This window comes from Salvia hispanica, chromosome 3 (assembly GCF_029641045.1).
Source record: "Salvia hispanica isolate PSC_SH4W2 chromosome 3, Shi_PSC_v1, whole genome shotgun sequence".
NCBI lineage: Eukaryota > Viridiplantae > Streptophyta > Magnoliopsida > Lamiales > Lamiaceae > Salvia > Salvia hispanica.
In genome coordinates this window covers 4,084,804-4,102,824 of record NC_142694.1, presented here as the reverse complement: position 1 = coordinate 4,102,824, position 18,021 = coordinate 4,084,804, and the positions used below count along the sequence as shown (strand labels likewise).

General features: G+C 40.3%; 2 protein-coding genes and 1 pseudogene across 3 annotated transcripts; 1 reads left to right on the top strand and 2 right to left on the bottom strand.

The window, feature by feature from the left end:
* Positions 1-727: 727 nt before the first annotated feature.
* Positions 728-2,198, bottom strand: LOC148929982 (uncharacterized; annotated as a pseudogene).
* A 2,521-nt stretch (positions 2,199-4,719) lies between these two features.
* On the top strand, positions 4,720-8,028 carry LOC125215130 (glutamate receptor 2.7-like). The gene is made up of 5 exons (XM_089069491.1): positions 4,720-4,911; positions 5,329-6,644; positions 6,729-7,041; positions 7,125-7,519; positions 7,611-8,028. Exons 1-5 carry the CDS (start codon positions 4,722-4,724, stop codon positions 7,929-7,931), a joined length of 2,535 nt encoding a protein of 844 aa, XP_088925617.1. The 5' UTR covers positions 4,720-4,721; the 3' UTR covers positions 7,932-8,028.
* A 2,331-nt stretch (positions 8,029-10,359) lies between these two features.
* LOC125211643 (transcription initiation factor TFIID subunit 10-like) lies at positions 10,360-12,787 on the bottom strand. 2 transcript variants are annotated; one of them, XM_048111522.2, is made up of 6 exons: positions 12,531-12,770; positions 12,382-12,446; positions 11,157-11,219; positions 10,982-11,036; positions 10,857-10,907; positions 10,360-10,654 (listed from the first exon to the last, which is right to left on the bottom strand). In XM_048111522.2, exons 1-6 carry the CDS (start codon positions 12,630-12,632, stop codon positions 10,574-10,576), a joined length of 417 nt encoding a protein of 138 aa, XP_047967479.1. In that variant the 5' UTR covers positions 12,633-12,770; the 3' UTR covers positions 10,360-10,573. The 2 variants fall into 2 exon arrangements, with proteins under 2 accessions (XP_047967479.1, XP_047967480.1); XM_048111523.2 differs by lacking the exon at positions 10,857-10,907 and having other exon boundaries at positions 12,531-12,787.
* Between the last annotated feature and the right edge of the window lie 5,234 nt (positions 12,788-18,021).

Genomic DNA, 18,021 nt, shown 5'->3' with positions numbered 1-18,021 from the left:
ATATTGAATATTGACTTTATTAATGTTGAATATTGTCGACTTGAAAAGTCTAGTTTTGTTTTGTAATAAATCGACAAAAAAAGGATTTTTTTTAATGTAATAGTTACATGACTCCCATCAACTTGTTAGTAGTATAGTACTTATAAGTTAGTGTTTAGCTTGACTATTTCAAATTCAAGTCGTTAATACAAGGATGCTTGTAAAACTTGTCTTCTAAAAAAGCAATAATCATTTAATGAGGTGGTGGTATGATTCTTAGGAAATTGGCCACTTGCATGCAATGCATGGATCATATCATCATAGCAGCTTCCACAAATATTACAAAAGTGGATACTATATGTGAAATTATTGACACAGAGTAATTGACATTTAAATCTATCCAGAAATAGAAATTAAGAAAGTCCTATTCTTAGTGAAATCTGCACTAAATCCTTTTCAAATGAAAAATGAAAGATAAAGGTCAAAATTGGTCCTGAATATATAGTCATTTTACCTTTTTGGTCCTAAATTTTATCTTTTGGATTTTTTGGTCCTGCACATATGGAATTTTGATCATTTTGGTCATCCGTCAATAGTTCCATTAAAAACTAACGGTCAACCCGATTTTGACCAGATTAAACTCTTAATTCTGATTTTTAATTCACTAACTAATCTCCTAATTATTTTAATAAATATCCAAGTTAGATTACGGGCACTAAACACTCGAAATTCATTAAATAAGAAATAAAAAAGAAAATCTAATCCTAATTCCACTGAGACAAATCATCAAACACCTTCACCCCAAACTCAATCAACGCATCTTCGACAACCGCGGCGAGCTTCTGATTCCGGCGGCGGCAGCCACCACCGCACCCTCAATCTTCTTCCCTCCCTTAACCAATTTCCTCTTCTCCCCCCGCCCCCCCCCCCCCCCCCCAATTTCTCTGGTGGAGCTGCTCGCCATCCCGCTTTCCCTCGCCACCCTCTCGAAATCATCCCCCAATTTCCTCACCGGACCTTTCTTCACCGCCACAACCTCCTCCTCCTCGTCCTCCTCATCCTCATCCATCAATCCGACGACTCGCTGCCGCTTAATCGCCAGAGGAGCGCGCGGCGGGGAGGGGGTTGTATCGATCTCGACATGGATCTTTTGCAGGCGATTTTGCGGCGGATTTCTTCGGAATCGGAGTGCGCTTGAAGATCTGCTCCTTCTGCACTTGGAGCTTCTCGACGCTGCCCTCGATCCGCCCCTGGAGGCGGTGGCGCTTGACGTTGAGGCCGCCCATGGACCAGTGGGCCTCATGCGCCCACGACATGAGCGAATCGGTGATGGAGGACGGCGGATCGACCCTCTCGGAGTTGAGCTTGACATCGGTGTAGAAGCGCGGGCTTTAATAAAAACCCTAGAGTTAAAAATAATTAGGAGATTAATTAGTGAATTAAAAATCAGAATTAAGAGTTTTTAACGGAACTATTGACGAAACTATTGACGGAGGACCAAAATGATCAAATTTTCATATGTGCAGGACAAAAAAATCCAAAAGATAAAGTTTATGACCAAAAAGGTAAAATGACCATATGTTCGGGACCAATTTTGGCCTTTACTCAAAAGGGAATAATATTATCATAATTCTTTATGCTAAGCTATAAATAATTATGTGTCATTTTTTAAGCAAAAACGTCTTTTTTCTTACTTAGTTTATCAGTTTTCTCTGTATTTCATCCCTCGGAAAATGACAACCATCACAATTCTGCCAAAATTCGGTGGCTTCCACACATTTAATGTAATGTATAGCTTCAACATTATCATATGATTCATTCAAGCTACATGTAGCATTTCCCTGACCGTATATGAGAGAGATTTCTTTAAAAGAGACTCAATTCGCAAGCCTTACTAGATTGTATATTCACTAAACCTGTGCGTTTAATAAGTAGGTTGATTTAGCATTAAAAGTACCTGCTGCAGCTGCTCCAACGACATCTTTTTTGGAGTCTCTCTTGGTAAGCACCAGCCTAGTCTGGTAGTAGCCATGTTTGGTGTAGAAATCCGAGAGTGCAATAGTGATGCAGTTCAACCCCATTTTTCCATCATAATCGTCCATGTCTACCACCACTCCAACTCTTACAGGGAAAGGTGTACTCTGCACCGTGGTGCTGTTCAACAAGAGAAGCAAAACAACCACATGGAAAATGACTACCATGGGAGCATCCAACTTCATCTTGTGCACTTATTTGAGCTCTCAAGTTGATGATTATTTTAGGCATAGTTACTAGGTTATATCTGTGTCTCATTGCTAATTTGGGGAGGTTACATGTTCATTTCATTATCCAAGTTCGAGTGTGAAAATAATATTGTCGATATTGGCATTGAAATTGATTTGTGAGGGAGGAAACGAGGTGTAGCTTACCACAAGGCACAAGCATGATATTTTTGAATAAATATTGAATATTGACTTGAAAAGTGTAGTTTTGTCTGGCTATAGCCTATAAGCTTGCCTCTTCTAGCATGCAATGCATGGATTCTACCAGCCACCCATTTGTATTTTACCTATGTATATTACTCCGTCCGTCCCATATAATTTTACACACTTTGACCTGACACGGGATTTAATAAATGTAATGGAAAGTGAGTTGAAATAGTTAGTGGAATGTGGGTCCTACTTTTAAAGTATTAGTTTTATAATAAAATGTGAGTAGGAATGAGTTAGTGGAATATGAGGTCCACTACCAAAAATGGTAAAAGTGAAATGAGTAAAATTATGTGGGACGGCCCAAAATGAAATACTGGGTAAAATTATGTGGGACGGAGGGAGTACATGTATGCAGCAATTTAGATGTGATGCTACAGCCCATTTAGTCTAGGTAGTGGACTAGCAACCTAATGAGTTCCTGTTCGAATCTCAGGGCCTTGTTTTTAATGTTTTACGTATTTTTCTATGCCTCCTTGGATATTCTCTCAATTTTTATATATACTAATATTAGCAATAACAATTTTAATAGTATGCTATGTATTATAAAAAATTTAGTCTTAATTATGTCGATGTCAATGTTGTAATTGTATCTCTAGTTTCTACTATTCGACCTCTAATTATTTCTCTTTATCCTCTTTTACACTCAACTCTATATTACTTATGTTTCAGTTTTTTTTCATGTCGTTGACACTTAAAATACACAACAAATCAAACACTGCTACTCCCTCCGTCTCGGCTAACACATTTCTTGGTCGGTATGAGATTTTAGGAGATGTTGAAGAGAGAAAGGTGGGTATAGCTATTAAATGGAGAGAGAAGAGAATTGAATATTTAATTAGAAAGAGAAAAAACGACTCAACTTAATTGAGACGGAGGAAATATATGATTCATTCTACATGTAGCGTTTAGCATGACTGTATATCAAGCCTTTAATTTAATGAAGTTGCCTTCATGAAATATGAAATACTATGAAATAGTAATTGTTTTTTTATAGTTAAATGAATAGAAGTTTAAAGGTCATGTCATAATCTTTTATATGAGATCTTTGGCTTTGAGCATCAATCATTTTACCAGTAGACTAATACATGCGTAAGTAATTCTCACTTAATTATGTTTAAATGGCCGAGGAGGAGTGAGGAAAATCCAAATGGTAAATAAAATTTTATCTATAACGACAAAATGCAACTTAATTGGTTATTTTTCTATCAGTGGCTCAAGTAATCACCGGATAAATGAGTGAATTATTATTAACCATCTTGTAAAAATATATGGTAGAATTTTACTCATGTAATTAGTATATCCAATAGGTACTTTAAATGTTCACACAATTAATAGTTTTTATGTTTGTAAAAGAATTTCAATAATAGAATATATTTTGTGAAATTATAAACTTCTTATCAATTACTCACCTGCAACTTTTCCTACACCACCCCCTACTCCACCCCTCACAAACATGAAATATGAGTCCACCATCATATTTTATGTTTGTGAGGGATGGAGTAGGAGGTGGTGTAGGAAAAGTTGTAGGTGATCCCTACTGGTGAAACTGTGACCACATCCAATCATCTATCATAAAACGACGTAGTTCACTTAGGTAGTTATGAAATTTTCATGCCTAGTGTTAATAAAAAATAGGCAGATTTTAAGGTAGATAGATATCTTGTCTGTATTTCATAGTTATTTTTCCTCATCACAATTAGTGGGGAGGTCAACTAAGACTTAAAATTTATACTCTATTAGATAAATTGTAGTTTTGTATTGCGTTGAACTTGAATGTGACCTCCACAGAATATCACCTACAATCTGGAATTTTCAAGTAATTTTCATTTGGATAAGGCCATATTATGCTTTTGTTCCTTGCTTAATCCAAAAGCACATTACACGATATTAAAAACAAATCGAAGTTTTTATTGAAAATTAATTGCATAGTGAGGTTCATGTCTTGAGAGAACCAAATTAGGAAATGATTAGAGAAAGTGAGCAAGTAGGAATACTATAACTGCAAATGCTGTCAAGTGCAAATTGCATGTAAAATAATCACTTGACTTCACATTAGTGCTCACCACCACACCATTGCTGATTCCTCACGTGTGGATCCCACACTACCACATCAACTTATCACACTCCTTCTATATATATACATGCATACATTGCATTCTCAGTATCCCCCATGCTATATCTCAACTCTTGATGCCTACAAAGATGGAGAAGAGAAGCCATAATATTCCCATTTTGTTCATTTTCCATTACTTGTTGTTTTCAATCTCCAAAATGGCAGATGCACAGACCATCCCCATTAGAGTTGGGGTGATTCTTGACATGGATGGCTACGGACAGATGGCCTTCAATTGCCTATCCATGGCGCTTTCCGACTTCTATTCGACCCACAGTCATTACAAGACTAGGCTCCTCCTCACCAACCGTCCCCCCAAAGGCGACGTCATTGGTGCTGCTTCCGCAGGTAATGCTCTCTTCCCTATAAAATCATACTCCCTCTGTCTGTGAAATGTTGTCCAGTTTAGTCATTTCAATCCGTCCGTTAAATGTTGTCCACTTTGCTTTTTTTCCATTTTTGGTTAAGGGACCCTACTTTCAACTAACTCATTACACTCATATTCTATTATAAAACCAATATATAATGTTAGACCTATATTCTACTAACTTTTTCCACTCATTTTTTCTTCACATTTCTTAAATCTCGTGCCGAGTCAAACTTAGACAATATTTTGCGGACGGAGGGAGTATGTTTGATTTGCATGATTCTCTCCCGTGATTATTTAATCATCCTCCAATCATATTAATCTTATCCATCACATCCATCGAACCAGACGCCAAATGCTAGTTAAGTTAACCAAGTTGATAATCTTGAAAAGTGCAGGCCTAGACCTACTCAAGAATGTGCAAGTGCAAGCCATATTAGGCCCAACCTTCTCATTTCAGGCTAGCTTCCTCATCTCTCTAGGAGAAGAAGCTCAGGTCCCCATCATCTCCTACTCCGCTACAAGTCCTTCTCTCTCCTCAACCCGAAGCCCCTACTTCTTCCGCGCCACCCTCAGCGACGCTACACAGGTGGACGCCATAGCTGACATCGTCGAGGCCTTCGGGTGGCGAGAAGTCGTCCCTGTTTACGAGGAAAACAACTTCGGAGAAGGCATTATGCCTTATTTGAGCGACGCCTTGGGGCGTGTCAACGCCCGCATACCTTACAGAAGCGTGATCTCTACTCTCGCAACCGACGATCAGATCGAGGCCGAGCTCTACAAGCTCATGACAATGCAGACCAGAGTGTTCGTGGTCCACATGTTGAGCCCCCTCGCGTCTCGCCTCTTCATCATAGCGCGCAAGATCGGGTTGATGAGTCGGGATTGTGCGTGGATCGTCACGAATGGGATCACCAACGAGCTCGAGTTGCTGGATCAGTCTGCACTGGAGTCCATGCTGGGAGTTATTGGAGTGAGGCATCATGTCCCGAGGAGTAAAGAGCTCGAGAGCTTTGAGACTCAGTTTAATAAACAGGTTCTTGTTGGAAGTAAATTGAGCATTTTTGGGCTGTGGGCTTATGATGCAGCCACTGCATTAGCTATAGCAGCAGAGAAGGCAGAGCTTAAAGATGTTAACTACATACAAAAATCGACGAACTCAACAGATCTCGAAGGATTTGGAGTGTCGGGTGGTGGGCCGAGCCTCATCAAGGCCTTGTCGAACACAACATTCACAGGGCTTGCAGGGAACTTCAGGCTAGTCGATGGGGAGCTTGAGGCGCCGCCTATGGAGATTGTCAACTTCGTCGGCCATGGAGTTCAGGGCATTGGATATTGGACAAAAGATAGTAGGATTGTCAATGAACTCAACTCCAAAAGCGCTAATTTGTACGCGGATTTTACTCCCAAATCCAAGCTTGGATCGATCATCTGGCCAGGCGACACAACATCTAGGCCTAGAGGTTGGGTGATCCCAACCAATGGAAGGAAGTTGAGAGTTGGAGTACCTGTGAAAGCTGGATTCACTGAGTTTGTGAGTGTTACATGGAATGCTGACAATTCTACAAGAGTAGTAGGGTATTGCATAGAAATTTTTGAAGCAGTAATGGCAGCATTACCTTATGGTGTGAGCTATGAATACATCCCGTATGCATATCCCAACCACACCACGGCTGGAGATTACAATAGCTTGACCTATCAAGTATACCTCGGAGTAAGCTTCTTCGCCTTCTTTTTTTTTTTTTTTATGATAAGCAGAGCTGGGGAGATGTTCGCTAATAACATGATGAATGTGCAGAACTATGATATCGTTGCTGGAGACGTGACGATTGTGGCGAACAGGTCGCAGTACGTGGACTTCACTCTGCCCTACACAGAGTCAGGTGTGTCAATGATCGTGCCACTGAAAGATGTAAAGAGAAAGAATGCATGGATATTCTTGAAGCCCCTGACTTGGGAGCTGTGGCTGACAAGCTTCTGCTCGTTCGTCTTCCTTGGATTCTTGATATGGCTCCTTGAACACGAGAGAAACGATCAGTTCCAGGGGTCGTTCTGGTACCAAGTTGGCACTATATTCTGGTTTGGCTTCTCAACCATGGTCTTTGCTCATAGTAAGCCTAGTATCTCTTTATCTAATTATGCAATACACGATAATAGTTACTATTTTATTAAAATAAATATAATTTTCTTGTAGAGGAGAAATTGAAGAGCAACCTGTCAAAGATAATGCTGATCATATGGTTTCTGGTGGTACTGATCCTGACACAGAGCTACACTGCGAGTCTGGCATCCATGCTAACCGTTCAGAAGCTGCAGCCGACGGTGACGGACGTGAATTATCTGGCCAGGACCAACAAGAACGTAGGATACATGCAGGGATCATTCGTGTATGGACTCCTCAAGAAGATGGACTTCCATGAGTCGTGTCTCGTAGAGTACGACTCGCCCGAGAAACTCCACGAGCTTCTCTCCAAAGGCAGCATTTCTGCTGCGTTTCATGAAATCCCCTACATAAAGTTGTTCCTAACCAAATACTGCTCCAAATATACTATGATCGGACCTATAAACAAGGCTAATGGTTTCGGCATCGTATGTTTATATCAAAACCTAACTTATATTGTCTCAGTTTGTTTCTAGCCATACATATTAGTAATGTTTAAAAAAATTGTGGGTTTTTCAGGTGTTCCCGATTGGTTCGCCTCTGGTAAAGGATGTTTCGCGCGCGATTTTGAACGTGACGGAGGGGCGGAAGATGGTGGAGATGGAGAAGAAATGGTTGGGTGTTGTGGATAAATGTTTGGATTCGGATGAGTTGGCGACACCCAATAATCTCGGGCTTGGGAGCTTCTGGGGGCTCTTTCTGATCGCCGGGGTGGCGGCAGTGATAGTGTTGATTATTTATGTGTGTAGATCTCTCTTCTGTGCACCTGCTGAACCTGTTGCACCTGCACCTGCTGCTGTTCGGGAAAATGTTGATGCCGCTAATGAAGGCGGGAATTAGTTTTCAGCAAAAGTATTCTTGATTGTTGTTTTTTTTTGCTTTCTAATTTATCATTTGTTCTGTGTATGTGAATCAGATGTCCATGCAGTTTGAATTGATTTTTTGTTATCCGAATTATCTACTCCATAAACATATACTCCTTGTACCAACAAATGTCGTTACTAAGAGCATCTCCAATGGTCGGCTAGCGACCAGCTAGCCGATTCGTCGCGCTAGCCGATCGGCTAGCCGAACCATTGCAATCGGCCAGCGCGATTTCGGCGAGCGGATCGGCGTGGGCTGGCCGATCGCTCGTCGCTGGCCGAAGCGCTGGCCAATCGGCTAGCCGCCATTGTGGAGGCCCGATCGGCCAGCGACCGGCGAGCGGCGATTTTTCGTTTTTTTTTTTTTTTTTTTTTTTTTAAAATCATATATAAACGCGATTTTCGTTTCATTTTCATTTGCACCACTTGTTTTAACGAGTTTTCTCTCTCTCTAACTTTCTGTACAAGAGCATTAATCGAGCGGCGATGGATCACAACAACGAGTCCAGCCCAGCGACGAGTGGATCTCAGACTCCCACGGTACCTATGGGATCTGGATGGGGGCAGATGGGCCCGGGGTTTAACATCCCTTGGAATTAGATGATGGGGATGATGGCTGGTGCGCCGGGGGGGGGGGGGGGGCGATGGGGGGGAACCAGGGGGGTATGCCGTGGGGGATGCCGGGCGGCGGGCAGGGGAGCGGCGGGCAGTCAGCGCCCGGGTGGGGGGGTATGCCCCAGCTGCAGCAGCAGATGATGCTGCAGCAGATGATGGGGATGATGTGGCAGGGGGGGATGTCGGGGGGGATGCCGCACGGTATGCATCCCGGGATGCCGGGGGGGCTGCAGGGGACACCGGGAGGGGACGCGGTATATCGGCCCTCGCTTGATTTCTTGACGGCTTCGTCTCACACGTCGACCCCGGTGGAGACGCAGTTCTCTGGCGATGACCTTCTGTCATTGCATGATATGGGGATCGATCTCGATGATCCGGATACTCCCGTTCACACCACGCCGGCCGCGCCGCAGAAGAAGACGAGGGGGAAGGGGAAGGGCAAGGCGGTCGGCGAGTCATCGCAACCCGCTGCCACTGGCCGGAGGAAGTGGACGGAGGATGAGCCAGGGGGTGGTTGGAGGTGTGCGAACATGTGGGCGAAGATCAGAGCTGCCTATAGGAGGCACTGCCCGCAGGGGAAGGACTTCAGCAACGAGGAGGTCCGGAAGGGGTGGGAGCGCACCAGGGCCGCGGTGGGCCGTTTTGCGAACTTGTACGCCAACGCCCTCCGTCAGCTCAAGAGTGGGCAGAACGAGGAGGACGCCCGGAGGATAGCCGCAAGTCAGTTCCCCTTGGAGGGGAGGTATAAGGAGTTCACCTTCTGGGAGTGCTTCTTGTTGTTGAAGGACTCCGAGAAGTTCCGGGCGGGGTGCGACGCTGGGTGGCCGAAGAAGCAGCGACTGAACTATAGCGGTGACTACAGCGGCAGCAGCGGCGGATCCCACGACCTCCCCCCAGATGCTGAGGAGTTTCCACCCACTCCTTCATTTACTGGTCGCCCCCGCCCGGTTGGACAGAAGCGGGCGCAGCGGGCGGCGAGGGGCGGATCCCCCCTATCGCCCCGCGAGGTCCAGTCCTCCGTCGTCCCACCTGCCCCACTCGAGTACACTCTCCATTCGCGTAACCAAACGCGGGCTCAGATGTTACAGATCTTCCGAGAGTGGAAGAACACCACTGACCCCATAGAGAAGAGGTTTCTGCACGAGATGCTCGAGAGCGTCCGCGCTGATCTAGAGATCGCGAGGTCACGGCTGGGGGGTTCCGACGTGGGCTCAGATACCACGGGCGGCGGCAGCGGCGGCGGCGACGAGGACGACGGCGACGGCGATGAGCAGTAGAGAGTGGCGGGGCTCGTGTGTTGAAGCCCATTTATTTTTGTTAAAAATCATGTACTTTTTTTTTTAAATCTCTGTACTTTTTTTTTATGAAATGGATTATTTTCCCGTATATGCGTCGTAAATTTAATTCCGTATATCGCAATTTTAATTCCGTAAATGTAGTATATTTTGAATTATTTTTATTGCGACTGGCCTATGGCTGGCCTAAATCTGACGTGGCAGGTGGTTTTTTTGGTGTTGCTGACGTGGCAGGGGAGAGAATGGCTGGCCTATGGCTGGCCTATCTCCCATTGGAGATGTTCTAAAATCAAAAGGGTTCATTCATGCTATAGTTTAGTTCCCTACCCAAGAAATGAGCAGTACTAATGTTGACGAAAAAAATATCAAAATGAGCTAAGAAATGTTGGAAAAATCTTGGGATAGAGTTAAAATTATGTATTTGCTCATAAATTAGTTGATGAAAAAGATCCGATATTGATTTGACAAAATTCATATTTAAGCGGACAACAAATCAACACAATGTAACAGCCACAAAGATATGTACTGCACACATTTCATTGTATTCCACTAAAATTCGCAGAGTTCCATTGCACAACATTTGAAATTGCCAGTAATTTGATTCAAATGGATAAGATAGATTGAATCTGCTACACCAAATGAACAAACCTTCAGATACAGGGAGTAGTAGTACATAGGTCGAATTGTATCATGTGGTTCGGACAAGTAGTTATTCATCTCTCGATGCAGGATCTAGACCAGCAGATGGAGTGTCAGCAAAGTATTCTTGATGTTTGACATTCACACCATACTGCAATTGGTATGGAAGAAAAATCGGTTACTAACAACGAAAAGGAATAACTTGTTATTAGAAAACACAAATAAACAAAATCCATGTTGGGGGAGTTAATTTGGTGGGTGGTTGCAATACTGCTGGTTCACTCACTGGAAACACCACTGCCATTCCACTAAGAGATGCCAGCATTCTTTAAATTATGTGATAGGGCAGTTACCTCTCGTAGAGCCTTGGAAAGATCCTCCATCGTCAAGATCAAACGCTTCTCCTATTATGAAGTAATTAATAAAAATAATAAAGATGATTAGAGACTGGAATTAATATAAATTCATATTTATCAACCTTTTGTTGTTTATCTCTTTTGTCCTTGATTACAGCTGGCCTTGCCTTACACTGCCTGCGTTGAGATGCAAGGAAACATTCATCCAATACTGAAGAGAATAGCTAGTGCAATCAAAACAAACTACACAAAAAATGATCATCACAATTTGCAACTAGAAAAAGTAAAAGAACATACTGAAGTGCATCAGTTGCCACATCTGCAATGAACTTCTGTGTTGCAACTGCTACCAGCCTTGTCCTAAAGACAAAGAAAAACAAAACATGATTCACCAGAAGAAGATGTGAACTGAAAGCTCCCAGCAAACAAGGATAACCATTTAGGTAAACGATAAGAGGGGGGAAATTAGAAGACAACTAATAGAAAACAATGACACCATCTGATCTGAGACATAACATACCATGAAAATAAAGTAGCTACAGTTATCATTATACTCTTTTTATGAACTAAGCAAACTGCACTGCTAAATTATTTTTCCGAGCCTGTGAGGAATCTATGCCCATATCAATATTCATCAGATAAATATAGAAGAAATACGTGCATGTAACCCAGGGTGCACTTTATGCACATTAATCCATTTGAATTAGAAGATAGCAGTAAAATAACTTTAAGCCCCACAGATCTGTCCCCGATAGTATTTGCTGTAATTTACTGATCCAAATTATTCGAGGCTACTTTTTGGTGGTAATGTGCTGAATACTACTACGAAAGAACAGAATACCAAGGTATTTTAATATACCTAGTTTTAGTTTTTCACTGGGTTGAGGTTTTACATACATGCATCGTGAGTCAAATATACTTTGTAAACAAAAAACTATGTCACCAAAGAAGAAAGTTTCTATCAAAACTCTCTCACCACCATCACCATCTATATGTCATCTTCTTATTAGAAGTTTGGAACCTTGGGAGAGCTGAAACCAAATCCTGCTTTTCTAATAGATAGTACGTGTTTATCAGTATTGTAGCATGCTTGTTGGAAATGTAAACTCACAATCCCAAAATGAACATTTGGAGAGACATGTTATTCCAAAGAAGCACTAGAAAACTGCAATGTATGTGTTCACAGAAAACATCAGCCTCGAGGTAATTTCTAGTAATCGTGTTCTAAATTGAAAAACAGAACAACCTAAAATTGGTGAATTGAAACAAGCCATAGGTTCGCTATTGAAGAAAACTATTCCAATTCTAGATCATGTAAGCCTAAAACCGCAGCTAATCATCTCCATCCCAAGAGAGGGCTAAAAACAATTGAACAATAGGATAAAACAAGCTAAAATAGTCGTAGTAAATCATAACAACTGAACATTGAGGACTAATTCTAACTAAATCGATATTATTTCACTCTAAACATAGTTACCCCTAATCTAGGGCAAATTACAATGCAAGCGAAGAGTATACCTACAATCGAGCGTCGGGGCACTGGAATCCACTTTTCGCCAAGTAATGCTCCACCAATTCATCAGGTATCTGTGTAGAAACATAATTACTTACAAACAAAACGGTTACCAAATTCCAATTGTAACACGGCGAGATACAGATAGCGACTGTCACCGTGGGGGTATAGTCCATCAGAGAAGCGAGGAACTCAGTGAGCGCAGCATCGTCGTCGTGGCGCCCATCCTTTGGCTGCTGATGACTGGTTTGGCCGTTCATTCTGCTGTCCTTCCCTACGAATCTAGGAAGCGGCGGAAATAGAAGCGGCGCGTGAGCTCCGACACGACGTTCCGGTGGATTTATTTTTTATTCGTTTGACTTAACCGACTTATAAGTACTCCGTCATGGGTGGGTCGGAGCGGGTCGGGTCGCTAATCAATAATTTGATCCGTTGGAATCTTCCGGTCAGATTATGAAACCCAACTCGACCGGATTAGGCTTCCCATATTAGTCACATTAAGAAATTTAGATGCTTTATTTTTTAATTAATTTGTAATAACTTTTTATTAATGTTTAATTACTATGGATATTATAATACCGATGTGAATTTTTAGCCCCGTTTAACAAGGGGAAAAATAAAAAAAAATTGATATCTTGAAGAAATAAATGATTGGTTGAGGAAAGATGGGGAGTGTTTGGTCGAAAAGCACAGGTCCTTCGTTCCATGACAAAGGACACTTAATTCCCTCACGAGGGCCTTGTTCCTCCTATAGATTTTATGCATAAGTTTGTTAGTGGTGTTGTATCCTAAGGCAACTTTTTTTCTTAAACTATGACCGAACTTGACTCATGTGTATAGCTTCGACTTTTTGTAGTATTCAACAAAATCAATCACCAGAGATTGTTGTGATGAAGTAGTGACGACTCAATGGTCCAATCTCCCCGCACCGTTTCATCAAATATAGCTGCTAATGCACACAATGTTGCTTTAGTATGACATTGAGAACCAACAATAGAGATATCGAGACGGTTGGTTTATGTTATGAACAAGCTCACCTCATCGAATGCTTCAAATATGTCAATGCTAGGCTGATGAATGATACACACTATTGTTCTTACTGTATTCAAGTGTTGCTAACTGTTGCCATCACAATTGCAGCTGCTCTAGCATCAATCCCTGAAGTCGGCTCGTCCATAAATATGATTAAAGGGTTTGCTACGAGTTCAACCGCAATCGTAAGCCTTTTCCGCTGCTCGATTGAGAGGCCATTTACTCCTGGCAACCCAACTAGTCCTTCTCTCAAGGGGGTGAGTTCTACAAGGTCCATTACCTCATCAACGAATATCTATGAGCAGAAAAGAAGCTAAAATATTATAATCAAGTCGCGATATCGAAAACGAGGCTTATTGAATGTGATCTTAAAACTTAACCTATTTAGGCTTTTCATCAACTTTTTAGGGCAATCTCAGCCATGTTGAATAAACAATGGACTCGTAAACGGTGATATTTGGAGAGTAGATGTCGTTCTGCTCACAGTATCCCAATATCCTGTTAGAAATAATGGGATAAAATTCCCAAGCCGTGTACAGGCGGTACTCTAATTATTACAATCGAAGGAAGATAACAACAATAAAAGTGGAATGAAAATTACAACGGAATTAATAAAACAAACCGAACTATAAGTCGAGTCGAGGGAAGCCCTCTTTCCGCAAGACAAATTACGCCCCGGCTAGTGCTCACGGAATGGCGTATTGCCCCCAAAGATAAAACGACTTCCTCCTAGCGTGTAGAAGCACCTCAAACCCGCTAGGCACCGGCGAACTTGATGGAGTTCTAAGAATCGAGCTATGCAATGCTTCTAAGATGCACACTATGATGTAGAGAACTTGAGAGAAGAGAGAATGCTTTTTGTTGGTGTATTTCTCATCTCTAAAACCCACCTATTTATTGGATAGGAGAGATCACTCCAAAAGACCTGCCATTAAGGTACACCATAAACTAAAAGGAGGTTACATAAGATGAAAAGCCAAAGGACTTAGGTCACATGAAAGGCCAAAAGTCTCTCCTTATTTCACACGTTTTCAACATATCCTAGCAAACACCGTCTAGTTCTTTGCGTATACGGATATTGTGATATTTCCCTCTATATAACCTCCAGTTTTTCTTCCAGTTAGCACGTCCATCAATTTCGTTTTACCAGCCCCACTAACACCCATCAAGGCTTTAAGAACTACTGGCCTGAAAGCGTCCCAGACACTCTTTAACAGCTCCAGTCTATCTTCCGTGGCTTCTTGAGCTCTCATTTCTTGCAAATTGAATAGGTATTCTATTACTTATCGACTCTACTTTCCTAGTGAGAAAAAATTCTATTGTCGTTCCATCTCTCCCATAATTCGTGTATATGAAGCATATGCTTGTAGATTGGCTTAAGCAATCAGCAATCTCCAACTAAAAAAAAACTAGAAATATGCACGCGCATGCAAGACAGATGCATGTGTTTCTTACTAAACAAAAACTAGAAATATACACGCGCAAGACACATGTGTCTTACTAAAAAAAACTGGAACTATGCACATGGAAGGCATATGTGTCGTACTAAAACAACTAGAAATATGCACGCGCAAGACACATGTGTCTTACTAAAAAACACTAGAAATATACATGTGGAAGGCATATGTGCCGTACTAAAAATCAAAAGCGGTTGCTGGTAAATAAACTTACTATTGATTAAACATTTCACAAAATTATATTTATACTCCATAAATTACTGATCCGGCGCTTCCCGTTGTACATTTGCGAGAGTAGATGCTCCACAGGTGCATGATCGAGGCCATATGCGACTTTACAAAATTACGATCCCTTTTTTTCTCATAAAAAATTATTTATTTTATTTAAAGTGAACAACAAAGATAAGGATCAGATGAAATACATCAAAACATTGTTGAAGACAATGGGGAACGGGCGAATAAGCGTATCACCCTATGACATAGCGCGGGTGGCGATGATCAAGGATGTGGGAGGATGCGACGCCCCCGAGTTCCCCTCCAGCTTGGAGTGGATCGTGGAGAACCAACTCCACGGGGTGATGGGAAGTATTTCTGCATCTTTGACCAGATGATCAATACCATAGCTTGTGTAGTAGCTTTGAGGTCATAGAATGCCCATGACGATAAAGTCAAAAGAGGTAGGGTGCTCACATATTTACATTTACTGTCGTTCAAAGTTTATTTAATTAATAACATCTCTGTTTTGATTAAATGTATCTATGTGAATTGATTATAGGAGTGAGCGTATGATGTGTGGTTTCGAAGTGATATTTCCAGCACTACTTTAAAAAGCCAAAAGCTTAGATGTCCAAGATCTTCCATTCGATGCCCCTGTGTCCGAGATTTACCTTATTTTCATTTCGCTAGTTGATGATACATTGTGGTAATTTGTTGTCCGCTTAAATATTAATTGGATTAAGCAATCAACAATATCCAACTCAAAAAAACTAGAAATACGCACGCGCGTGCAAGACACATACACATGCATGTGTTTCTACTAAAGAAAACTAGAAATATGCACGCGCAAGACACATGTGTCTTACTAAAAAGACTAGAAATATACACGTGCAAGGCATATGTGTCGTACTAAAAAAGACTAGAAATATTTACACCCAAGGAACAGTGGCAAAGCCAGAACGTTAATATTGGGAGAATTATCATTAATAGTCGTAGATACTTTCGGTATTTTCATCGCTATAAGAAGGTGCGACATAAATGGTAAGATCTCTCAAAAAATAATGAATAATAAGAGATATAATTACATAATGATTGTAGAAACTAAAAAAAGTAATAATCTTAAATTAATTTCTTATACTATAATTTTTTAAAATAACAAAAGTTAATAAAAAATGAAATGTAATAGTATAGTTTTTTCGTAGACATTCCAAAATGGCATTGAACTAAGGAATTAGTAATTAGATATCCTTTTATCTTTCCTATTTCTCTCACCACTATTTCCCGAAACAGTGACTCAACATGCCAAGTCAATTAACCAGATCGGTGCATGGATTTAATCAATGGTTTCGGCCAAATTGCATTGTAAATTTTTTGCATATATACGTATTTTTTTTCTTCACGGTTGTAACTTTAAATATTAATCCTTCTCAATTCTTCAAATTTAATTCCCGGCTTCACCTTGAATATATACATTATATTTGCACATATTAACAATATTATTAACATAATTTTATTATATAATCCGCATAGACGCATAGTGTACGGAGTAGAGCACTCCTTAATCAAGATTCGATCAAATCCTATCAATATAACTGAATTTTTTTAAATAAAAATTAATTATAAAGTTAATGCGCTCTACCCCAACCTCTTTCTCCTCATTTGTGTGTATATATATTGGCGGTATTCTACATATCTTCGCCACCGACGAATAAGAAAGAAACAGAAAAAATGGGGTTGTTAAAATATATTTTCCACTTAAAAATTATTCTGCCATTTGAAAAAAATATTGTGTGCATATATAATAAAATCTAAGCTCGTACTATTAAATTTAAAATATCTAATCTATAGTCTAATTGCAACAACTTTATCTCATTAAAAAAATTAGTCTCATAAAAAGCTAGTACTGTTAAAATTAAAATATCTAGGAAAATATAATAAAATCTAAGCGAGGCCTCGTCGACGTCTCGCAAATGATTGTGATTCTTCCTTATCTGAAAAGAGAATAATGGCTGACTTAATTAAATGTTTTTTTTAATATTTTGAGTTGAACTTAATAAACTGCTTTATGTCACGTATTAACCCTGTTTGGGGAACAAATATAATGCGCTCTCTCTATTTGTGACTCATGACGTCGGATTCTAATACCATTTTCGTTTTATATTTTACGCAATTTTCAATTAATTATTCATTAATTTTAGCCCAATTATGAAAGTGCTTCTCCCACTAACTATATATATACAATATGTAATACTAGTAAATTTTTTCACGAGATACGATCTTAATATTCTCTCTTTTATGTTAGAAAAAAAGGGTAATCTTATTTCCTCAGAATCACTTGATTTGGACTTAAAATATGTCTTAACCACAAATTTGCTGTTTATATATACAAGATTCATAATGAAAATAAAAATTATAAAATGCATTAACGTACATATTCAAGAGCTTCCATAGTTATATACTCCAAAACATACAATTTTTTTTAAAAAAAAGGCAACTCTCTGCTTTTAATATTTTTTAAAAATGAAGTAAAGAAAGAGGGAGAATTGAAGTGGTTGGATTAAAAAATGGAATGTGGTGAAAGATTTGGGCCCATGAAATGATAACATAACTCATAATTGTTTGGATATTTGTTTTGAGATTGGGATCCATTAATCAATCTCCAACACAGCCCCGTCCTTTCACTTTGGTGTACGGTCAATTATATAATAGTAATTTGTAATTTTGTGTACAACTTTATTCTACTCTCTTTTTATAAATCAAACTATACATAAATATGTTTCTCCCTATATTTATACATATATTCATTATAATGGTCGACAGGGACAAGCAATGAAGATATTGGGCCCTCACGGCGGAGAAGGGGGCCCAGCACAGACATAAATTGGTGGTGCTATGTGGGCCCGTCCACCATTCATATTAATTGGCATTTTTTACTACATTTAAA

What these genes read in the sequence shown, in the direction of transcription:
- LOC125215130 (XM_089069491.1), top strand. Translation starts at nt 4,722, where the DNA reads ATGGCAGATGCACAGACCATCCCCATTAGAGTTGGGGTGATTCTTGAC. An exon ending in CATTGGTGCTGCTTCCGCAG is followed by an intron (nt 4,912 to 5,328) that starts GTAATGCTCTCT and finishes TGAAAAGTGCAG; the next exon opens with GCCTAGACCTACTCAAGAAT. An exon ending in AGGCTAATGGTTTCGGCATC is followed by an intron (nt 7,520 to 7,610) that starts GTATGTTTATAT and finishes TGGGTTTTTCAG; the next exon opens with GTGTTCCCGATTGGTTCGCC.
- LOC125211643 (XM_048111522.2), bottom strand. Translation starts at nt 12,632, where the DNA reads ATGAACGGCCAAACCAGTCATCAGCAGCCAAAGGATGGGCGCCACGAC. An exon ending in CAGTGCCCCGACGCTCGATT is followed by an intron (nt 11,220 to 12,381) that starts GTAGGTATACTC and finishes CTTTGTCTTTAG; the next exon opens with GACAAGGCTGGTAGCAGTTG. An exon ending in AAAGAGATAAACAACAAAAG is followed by an intron (nt 10,908 to 10,981) that starts GTTGATAAATAT and finishes ACTTCATAATAG; the next exon opens with GAGAAGCGTTTGATCTTGAC.